General features: G+C 41.6%; 1 protein-coding gene across 1 annotated transcript; it reads right to left on the bottom strand.

The window, feature by feature from the left end:
• Positions 1-959: 959 nt before the first annotated feature.
• On the bottom strand, positions 960-9,590 carry LOC311125667 (serine/threonine-protein phosphatase 4 regulatory subunit 1-like; the record flags this gene model as incomplete). The annotated part of the gene is made up of 5 exons (XM_084199698.1): positions 960-2,084; positions 6,163-6,304; positions 6,651-6,785; positions 8,970-9,090; positions 9,535-9,590. 5 exons carry the CDS (start codon positions 9,588-9,590, stop codon positions 1,819-1,821), a joined length of 720 nt encoding a protein of 239 aa, XP_084055824.1. The 3' UTR covers positions 960-1,818.
• Positions 9,591-10,983: the final 1,393 nt, after the last annotated feature.

Genomic DNA, 10,983 nt, shown 5'->3' with positions numbered 1-10,983 from the left:
ATGTAGAAAATAGTAAAAATAAAGAAAAACCCTTGAATGAGTAAGTGTTCTAAAACTTTTGACCGGTAGTGTATATTAACAGTTCAACCACATAAAGAAAACAAGATGGGGAAAATTGCAGACAGATGAGATGAGTTAGGTAGGCTATAGTACTACCGCAGTGAACATTTCCATAAGATGGAAGACAGACTTGAGATGCACGCCACACCGCAATCAGTTTATGATCTCAAGTCGTGTCTATGGTCAAAAATGGGTTGCCATGTGTACAGGAGAGAAAAAAAGAGATGAAAAAGACTACAAAAGTGACTTGGTGACAGCTCCCATTATATTCACACTCATGTCTCTACAGAAAACCCTACAACTGGCCTCGGCTCCTCTGACTATACAGGTTTGACTATACAATGCTTGCCAATGTTTGGAAGTGATTTGTTCTCCAACAAACTTATTTCACCACTACTGAGATATAATGGTCAGAGCGTCTTAGAACACAAACCCAGGGCACACAACCATTCCTATACTGTACAATTTATTGTGGTCAGTGGACCGACTGACCAAAAAGTTACCATTTAACCATAGATCTGCTGTCATGATGTCGACCAAAATGGTATTGGGATCCACAATGTTGAAGTGGATAAGGGGGAGTGCTTCACAGGTCTTTACCAAACTATCAATCTCTTTTTCTGCTTCTTCGTTCTACAACAAACTCTGTCACTTTATCATAAGCCCTTGAGTCGAGAACACCCAAAATAACCTCCCTCCCCCCAAAAACACAATTGAAGGACTGTATGCCAAATGGCACCCTATTCCCTATACAGTATAAAAGGAATAGGTTGCCATTTGGGACGCAGTAATGACTTGCCCGCTGACACCAGAGGTTTATTCAGGGGAGAGCAATGTTACAGAATGTACAGATAATGATGCATTGTGTATCGAAGAATCACAATTCTAGTATGTCTATCTATACATTACATTTCTATCTGCAACGTTCTAAAGCGCTGTACCCCATTCTATAAGCTAATCTATCATTCTAAAAAAGGTTTCTTAACCCAAACGCCCCTATGGCAATACTGGCCCGAGTAATGTCCATACAGAGGTATTTCATTGGTCTCTGCCAAAAATGGGAGACTTGGGTCACATTATTGACGTGGTAAATACACAGAGGGAAGAAGCCATGAGTTCATTAACATCTTTCGTTTTGTCAAAAAAGTGTCCAATATGACTTAGGAGTGCCGAGTGGTTCGGCTGTTCCTTCTCCTAAGCAGTACTGGTTACGGAGGCCCTTGAAGACAATATGAAAAGAGAGAGAGAGAGGAACTGTGATGAGACCAGAGGACCTGAGAGAGCTGCCTGGATACGGATGGGTTGAGGTGACTCGACGACGAGACGCGAGCCACTTGGTGGGTTGCTTTCCACCTGGGATCCGACGCCATTTTGCGGTGGCTGGTTTAGCTTAGCTAGGTGCCGTTTTCAGATCGAGTGTGTGTGTGTGTGTGTGTGTATATGAGTGTGTGTATGAGTGTGTGTGTATATGAGTGTGTGTGTATGAGTGTGTGTCTGAGTGTGTGTGTGTGTTTGAGAAAGAGAGAATGAATGATTGTATGCAAGTCTATGCATGTAGGAGTGTGTGTGTGTGTATGTATGTATGTATGTATGTGTATGTGTATGTGTGTGTATGAGTTTGTGTGTGTGTGTGTTTGTTTGAGAGAGAACATGAATGATTGTATGTATGTTTATGTATCACTGCCTTTATTTCCTACAAGCTAGTGGTCTGGTGCTGGTGATAGTTGTTGGCTGTGGGTCGGAGCAGGCTGGCTGGGTCTAGATTAAGGCAGCCATGTCCATAAGCACCATGTTGGGGTCCAGGCTGTCTGTCTGGTTCTGGTTTAAGGCAGCCGTGTCCATAAGCACCATGTTGGGGTCCAGGCTGTCTGTCTGGTTCTGGTTTAAGGCAGCCGTGTCCATAAGCACCATGTTGGGGTCCAGGCTGGCAAAGAAGCGTACGTCTCGGTCCTTGTCCGCCTGCAGGGCCATCACCGTCTCCTCCAGCTCGTCTAAGTAGGCACTGCCCGGCTCTTTGAAGTACGCTGCAAGTACAAGTCAAGTCAGTATTTATAGTGGGGGAAAAAAGTATTTAGTCAGCCACCAATTGTGCATGTTCTCCCACTTAAAAAGATGAGAGAGGCCTGTAATTTTCATCATAGGTACACGTCAACTATGACAGACAAATTGAGAAAAAAAATCCAGAAAATCACATTGTAGGATTTTTTATGAATTTATTTGCAAATTATGGTGGAAAATAAGTATTTGGTCACCTACAAACAAGCAAGATTTCTGGCTCTCACAGACCTGTAACTTCTTCTTTAAGAGGCTCCTCTGTCCTCCACTCGTTACCTGTATTAACGGCACCTGTTTGAACTTGTTATCAGTATAAAAGACACCTGTCCACAACCTCAAACAGTCACACTCCAAACTCCACTATGGCCAAGACCAAAGAGCTGTCAAAGTACACCAGAAACAACATTGTAGACCTGCACCAGGCTGGGAAGACTGAATCTGCAATAGGTAAGCAGCTTGGTTTGAAGAAATCAACTGTGGGAGCAATTATTAGGAAATGGAAGACATACAAGACCCCTGATAATCTCCCTCGATCTGGGGCTCCACGCAAGATCTCACCCCGTGGGGTCAAAATGATCACAAGAACGGTGAGCAAAAATCCCAGAACCACATGGGGGGACCTAGTGAATGACCTGCAGAGAGCTGGGACCAAAGTAACAAAGCCTACCATCAGTAACACACTACGCCGCCAGGGACTCAAATCCTGCAGTGCCAGACGTGTCCCCCTGCTTAAGCCAGTACATGTCCAGGCCCGTCTGAAGTTTGCTAGAGTGCATTTGGATGATCCAGAAGAGGATTGGGAGAATGTCATATGGTCAGATGAAACCAAAATATAACTTTTTGGTAAAAACTCAACTCGTCGTGTTTGGAGGACAAAGAATGCTGAGTTGCATCCAAAGAACATCATACCTACTGTGAAGCATGGGGGTGGAAACATCATGCTTTGGGGCTGTTTTTCTGCAAAGTGACCAGGACGACTGATCCATGTAAAGGAAAGAATGAATGGGGCCATGTATCGTGAGATTTTGAGTGAAAACCTCCTTCCATCAGCAAGGGCATTGAAGATGAAACGTGGCTGGGTCTTTCAGCATGACAATGATCCCAAACACACCGCCCGGGCAACGAAGGAGTGGCTTCGTAAGAAGCATTTCAAGGTCCTGGAGTGGCCTAGCCAGTCTCCAGATCTCAACCCCATAGAAAATCTTTGGAGGGAGTTGAAAGTCCGTGTTGCCCAGCGACAGCCCCAAAACATCACTGCTCTAGAGGAGATCTGCATGGAGGAATGGGCCAAAATACCAGCAACAGTGTGTGAAAACCTTGTGAAGACTTACAGAAAACATTTGACCTGTGTCATTGCCAACAAAGGGTATATAACAAAGTATTGAGAAACTTTTGTTATTGACCAAATACTTATTTTCCACCATAATTTGCAAATAAATTCATAAAAAATCCTACAATGTGATTTTCTGGAATTTTTGTCTGCCATAGTTGACGTGTACCTATGATGAAAATTACAGGCCTCTCTCATCTTTTTAAGTGGGAGAACTTGCACAATTGGTGGCTGACTAAATACTTTTTTTCCCCACTGTATTTAAAGTGCATTTTACATGGGTCACAACCATAGAAATATAATTACTAGAATGGGTGTCCCAATTCAAGTCAATGAGGCCCTAATGGGTGGACCGGTGGGCAGTACTTAACATAATTAAATATAAGAATGTAGGAAACTGGGGAAATATGGAGAACAATGAAGAATAGAGGGAAAACATTAACAACAAAATGAAGGGAGAAAATAGTCCACAGAAGATAGAGGGAATACAATATTCTAAGTGGTATGCTCGTTTGGATATTGGAACATACCGCATAACACATTTGGGAGGAGCAAAAACAACACCATGCCATGAGAGAGAAAATCAGTTGGAACTGGGAAAGGCTACAGTTCGCTCTAACTGCTGTCATTCACTGTTTCATCAGTGGCCAATTCAACACTCTTTCCACAAAGAAGTTGGTCTAGCAATAGCTTGAATGTGTACTACATCAGTTTTTACATTGCTGATGCATTTCAAAAGACCCCTTCAGAGGAAGTTGCCACCCCTATTTCGATCATTCTAGTAATAGAGCGGAAATGCTTGTTACGGTTCCACCTCTGAAGAATGATGGGAGTCTACTTATACATATTCACGAATCTGGGGTGGGAAGGTACGTTGTGGGGATTTCCACGTGGAGAAACAACAAATAGGGCACTGACAGCTGTCAGTCTAGCTAGCTAGAATGCTAAGCTTATCTAGCTAGCTAGCTAGCTAGCTAGCAAGCATGCTAAGCTTTTCTAGCTAACCTTATCTACCTAGCTAGATTGCATGCTAATCTTATCTACCTAGCTAATGTTATCTGTTGTTGTTGCCGTTAATTTTTTATACACCGTATTCAAAAGATTAGCCAGCTGGCTAGGCTATGGCTGGATCTGAATTTGCTAAATGCAATCATATCACGCATTTATACAATAGCAAAAAAAAAAAAAAAAAAAAGACAAATTATCCAATGGATTATGATCACTTTAAATATAGGCCTCAGCTCGAGACGTCTTGTTTTCCTCCGGGTGTTATCGTTGTGACAGCGTGGCTGGAGTTATGTCTTCTGGGGTGCGTTGGAAAATGTAAGCTGTTACTTGTTCCTACAGTTGGTACTATTGAATGTGTACTAGAGCAGCTATGCTACATTTAGTTCCTCCCTCCTGCTATTACTATGCTATAACCAATATTATGGTCGGCAATAATTAGTGACTATTTTCAAACTCCTATTTATTATTATTTCATACCATCTATTGTTCTCATTGTATTACTGTGTGATACCATTCAGCATATACAGTTTGATACAGTCCTCCCTCTCGTTGCTATTGTTGTGTAGTGCTCTTGTTGTATACCTGTATATAGTCCCGTATAGCTCAGTTGGTAGAAAATGGCGCTTGCAACGCCAGGGTTGTGGGTTCGATTCCCACGGGGGACCAGTACGAAAAAAAGTATGAAAATGTATGCACTCACTAACTGTATGTCGTTCTGGATAAGAGCGTCTGATAAATTACTGTAATGAGGAAGATAATGTATTTTCAGTGTTCAGTGTTTGACAACAGCTGATAATAAGATACATGTAAATGTACCTCTGAGACCATTCAGCCTTTATGTTTTATAATCATGTACAGTGTTTTACTTATCTATTGATATTGCTCTATTCAATATAATTCATCCATGCACAGTGGTTATGCTCTTCTCCTGCTATTTATTCATTTAATGTGTATTGTATCATATCTCTATTTCTGTTTCTGTTCTGTTTTAGACCATTCAATGAAGTCCTCTGTTTGGAACACTTTGGAGGTTGGCCTCGTCTCACTAATAGGAGATAGTTGTCCATAAGCCACAGACCTGCTTATTCTGGAGGGTCCTCCCTCACAACACTATTTTCATTTGCTTTCATGGCTCAGGACGCAAGGCTGTTTGGCTCAGCTCATTTGCGAAGAGGAAGAACTTGGCAGCTGTTTCTGATTAATAAACAATGCCATGCTGGTGGGTGGTAACATTCAAATAAAATCCAGCCCTGAAAATAAATGTAGTTTGAAAAATAATTTGTACGTTATCTCATTGGAAAATACGGATTTCCACGAATGTCCCACTTCAAGGCCAAATATATCACTTTGACTAAAATGATGATGACCTATTGACATAAATTGTTGTACAACATCATGGGTAAGCTCTGGCCATCATCTTTCAGCTCGAAAAAGTGGATTTACTGGTGTGGGCGTTTAAATGTGCGAGACATGTTCCCTCTCGAAGGCTAATTAAGTTATATTCCATTCTTGACTTTATCAATAGCATAAAGCATCTACATGCATTATAATAATAATAATAATAATAATAATAATAATAATAATATGCCATTTAGCAGACGCTTTTATCCAAAGCGACTTACAGTCATGCGTGCATACATTTTTGTGTATGGCATTAAATATGTTATTTTTGTTCATATTCTTGGGTAGATAGAGGGCCCAGTCTTTACCTTTCTCCATGACACTCTGCCGCAGTGCTTTGGCCACCAGCACGCGGACGTTGGCCACAGGGTCCAACGACAGGCTGAGGAGACTTGGGAGGAGGTGCTGGGCAAACTGGTCCATGGGCATACAGTCCTCCTCCACGATGGCCTGGGGAACACAGTGAAGAGAGTTAATAGAAAAACTGATTTAGATAGAAAGACAGACAGATGACAGATGGAGAGCAGGGTCGTGTTCATTAGGGAATGCAACAGATTATTTTTTTATTACAACGGAAAACTAAAGTTTACATTTCTTATCGGTTTCCCTTTTGTTTGGTGCCTAATGAACATGACCAAGCAGTCAGACATACAATTCTCACACCCGCCTTCTTTCAGAATAGTGCTATGGCAAGTATGGCTGATGCAATTTCACACTAAAACATTTTCTGAAGTTAGCAACTATTGGGATTAATGTTTATAAGGATTTATTTTCATAATACTATGTGTTTCCTGACCTGGCAAATGAAGGCAAAGGCCTGGCGGCCCACCCATTTTGGACAGTGGCAGAAGCGGACGATGAGCTTGTTGATGAAGTTCAGGCCCAGCTCGTGGGCTCCGCACGCATACATCTTCTGTAAGATCTCCACCACCTGGGACACACAAGATGATATTTGATGATATTTCCACAATATGAGGTCGAAATAACACTTTGAAATTGTGTATGAGCCGTTTGAAGAAAATGCCTTGAATTTCAGCCTGTTCAGGTGGGATGGAACATGACGTCACAATGTGATTATAATAAACCAATGACTGTTCATCTGGGTAAGGGGGTGGGCTCTAGACCATCCTATCACGGCTGTGTATGTAAATACAATTCATTACCAAAAGTATGTGGACACCTGCTCGTCGAACATTTCATTCTAAAATCATGGACATTAATATGGAGTTGGTCCCCCGTTTGCTGCTATAACAGCCTCCACTCTTCTGGGAAGGCTTTCCACTAGATGTTGGAATATTGCTGCTGGGACTTGCTTTCATTCATTGTCATGCTGAAACAGGAAAGGGCCTAACACCAAACTGTTGTCACAAAGTTGGAAGCACAGAATCGTCTAGAATGTCATTGTATGCTGTAGCGTTAAGATTTCCCTTCACTGGAACTAAGGGGCCTAGCCCGAACCATGAAAAACAGCCCCAGAACATTTGATCTCAGCCACCAAACTTTACAGTTGACACTATGCATTCGGGCAGGTAGCATTCTCCTGGCATCCGCTAAACCCAGATTTGTCCGTCGGACTGCCAGATGGTGAAGTGTGATTCATCACTCCAGAGAATGCGTTTCCACTGTTCCAGAGTCCAATGGCGGCGACCTTTACACCATTTCAGCCGACTCTTGGCATTGCGCATGGTGATCTTAGGCTTGTGTGCAGCTACTCGGCCATGGAAACCCATTTCATGAAGCTCCCGATGAACAGTTCTTGTGCGTTCTTTGCTTCCAGAGGCAGTTTGGAACTCAGTAGTGAGTGTTGCAACCGAGGACAGACGATTTTTATGCGCTACGCGCTTCAGCACTCGGCGGTCCCGTTCTATGAGCTTGTGTGGCATACCACTTCGCGGCTGAGCCGTTGTTGCTCCTAGACATTTCCACTTCACAATAACAGCACTTACAGTTGACCGGGACAAACTGACTTGTTGGAAAGGTGGCATCCTATGACGGTGCCACTTTGAAAGTCACTGAGCTCTTCAGTAAGGCCATTCTACTGCCAATGTTTGTCTATGGAGATTGCATGGCTGTGTGCTCGATTTTATACACCCGTCAGAAATAGCCAAATGGACGAATTTGAAGGGATGTCCACATACTTTTGTATATATAGTGTATGTGGGATGCTGGGCTGAAGGGAGTTGTAGTTTTCATTAAGCAAATATTCAACCTAGCGCCGCGTCATAAACGTGGTAATAAAATACAATGACCATAATCCATTGAGAGAAGGATAGAGAGAGTTGGTGAAGTAGCTCTACCCGATTGGTAGTTGTAGTAGTTGGTAATAAGCAGTCTTGAAAGTATGCCGCATCTACTTTGAAGAGCTAGTCAAATGATATTGTCAGACAGCCTGCAGCATACTTAGGCAGCTACCAGCTAGCCACTAGCCTAGCTAAATAGGATGACTCAAAGACAGTACAGTATGACGGAGCATAGAGATAACGCTAGATGGTTGTCTGGCTGGCTGGCTGGCTGGTACTGCCTGAGCAGAGATGAGATGATGACTTTAAGGAATGAAAAATAATGAAGTCATCAAATAAAATTAAGTAATATACAATAATGAAATATGTTATTATTTCATAGTAATTTCCTATTGATGTCAACCCAATGTGGACCTGAAACAGACAATGGAATATTTACAATGTTTTGGCAATTGAATGTTGAATTATTTCATAATGCATTAAAAAAAAAGTACAATTATCGAAACCAAAATCAAAAACTTTGATTATGTTTTTAAAGAATGGAACCGACCTCAAAAAGCACTAATTGCTCAGCACCATTATTTAACCAGGTAAGCCAGTTGAGAACAAGTTAGAACACTATATAAGGAACAGGGTGCCATTTGCGACACAATATTTGGGTGCTTCCCATTCTTCAGAAAAGCAGGTCACTGCATGAAGATGAGATGACTGTACACTTCCACAGAAGTTTGTCACAATACAGACGTGCGCACAAACGTCATATCATTCAGGACAATCTGAGTACGTGAAAATGTTAAAAATTTATAAAAAATATAAAAAAAACTTTGTTACATCATTCAACAACACATTTTTTCAAGTACAAACGGCATGCCTACCAGCTTGTAAGAGATCCACCGGACCTCCGACACTTTGTCTGAGCAGAGGGTCAGTGCTATTTGTCTGAGGTAGTTATACACGTCATAGTGGCTGTACAACTCGATGATCAAGATCAGCTGCCTGTGGACACACACATGAAGACGTTCTGTTCAACACACACTGGCTCTGAAGTATAGGGGTCATCCTAAATAAAGTACATTTTCTTTCTCTGATATCTTCACTCCGCAAAGGAGTCCAACAATATTTCTATATGCATTGGGAGCACAGAGTAATAAAACCTAGAGGGTGACCCTCCTTTCGTTTCCATTGACTGATTATGTGACAGCATGGAGCGCCATGTTAACCTGAGTGCCAGTCTGTGTGCGCTATCATGCCAAGTCCTTGTCACTCATTGTCATGTATGGCTTGACACTGAGCAATGGAGTGGACAAGAGCACAAACAGATCTGGGACCAGGACCTGTATCCACAAACTGTCTCAGAGTAGGAGTGCTGATCTAGGACATATATCTATCTATATATCTATATCATCTTATTACGATCTAAAAGGCAAAACTGATTCTTACTCTGACACGCTTTGTGGATACGGGCCCAATGTTAGTAATTTACTGTCATATGCCATCCTGCTAAGGAGCATAATTCATTGGCTGATCCATCCTGCTGACCTAGATCGGCACCAAGACTGAACGTGACTTTCTTCGACGGTCACGGTAAATTGCACTTTTGGGTCTCGGTACACTCTTCGAGTCGCTGTCGCGGTAAATCATCGCACATTTGGGTCTCGGTACCTGAAGTGGAATCCTCTTCGTTTAGCTAGCATAAAATATGCCATTGGATTGCTCATAGAAACGCGCTGAATAATTTTTGCATATTGCAAATGGTTTAGAATTGGAAAATAATGAATGATTTGGAATGCTGTGTCTGACTACTTACTGTTGCTAAGGTGATAATCGTTCGAGTCCTATTGTTGCGCTTTCGGTACATGTCCAACAATAACATAGCCACACAGTTGAACAAATCTAATGTTTCATGATCAACTGATAGTAAGTTTAGTTATATTGACTTGGAAATACCTGGTATATTATGGTAAGAAGGTAGGCTTATTTTTTTATGGACTTGCGACAGCAGTCCCACTTGAAATACTATACAACTTATTTCAGACTTTTGAACGTGATTGGCTCAGCAGTCACAATTTAAACATAGTCAGTGGTGTAGTGCTGATTTTTAGGTGAGGGAGCGCAACAGTTTTTGTTTTTATATGACGTCATCTGTTCCCAATCAAAGTTTGAACCGACCAGTGGTTTTGAGCCCCACCTGTTTAGCTAAAAAAACTAAAAGAAAATAATATATATATATATATATATATATATATATATATATATATATTGCATGTTATTTTGGCATTAATATGTGTCACATATCAGTTTGCAAACAATGTAAAAAAATTAATCATATTGAGTTAATAAAGCTGCATACAAACATGGTCTCTTTTTTGCTTTCTTGAGTAAGGCAGCTCCAAAATGCAGGGGTTTCAGCCCAGCTCAGTGCTGCAGCTAGCGACTGGAACGAGTTGCAAACAACACTCAAACTGGACAGTTTTATCTCCATCTCTTCATTCAAAGACACAATCATGGACACTCTTACTGACACTTGTGGCTGCTTCGCGTGATTTATTGTTGTCTCTACCTTCTTGCCCTATGTGCTGTTGTCTGTGCCCAATAATGTTTGTACCATGTTTTGTGCTGCTACCATGTTGTGCTGCTGCCATGTTGTGTTGCTACCGTGTTGTTGTCATGTGTTGCTACCATGCTGTGTTGTCATGTGTTGCTGCCATGTGTTGTTGTCTTAGGTCTCTCTTTATGTAGTTTTGTGGTGTCTCGTCGTGATGTGTGTTTTGTCCTATAGTTTTATTTTTAATCCCCCGTCTCCGCAGCATTTTGGTTGGCCGTCATTGTAAATAAGTATTTGTTCTTAACTGACTTGCCTAGTTAAATAAAGGTTCAATAATGTTTTTT

This window comes from Coregonus lavaretus (assembly GCF_964263955.1).
Source record: "Coregonus lavaretus genome assembly, contig: HAP1_SCAFFOLD_1266, whole genome shotgun sequence".
Classification (NCBI taxonomy): Eukaryota; Metazoa; Chordata; class Actinopteri; order Salmoniformes; family Salmonidae; genus Coregonus; species Coregonus lavaretus.
Note: the sequence above shows the minus strand (reverse complement) of the source record. Positions and strands in the feature narration are given on the sequence as shown.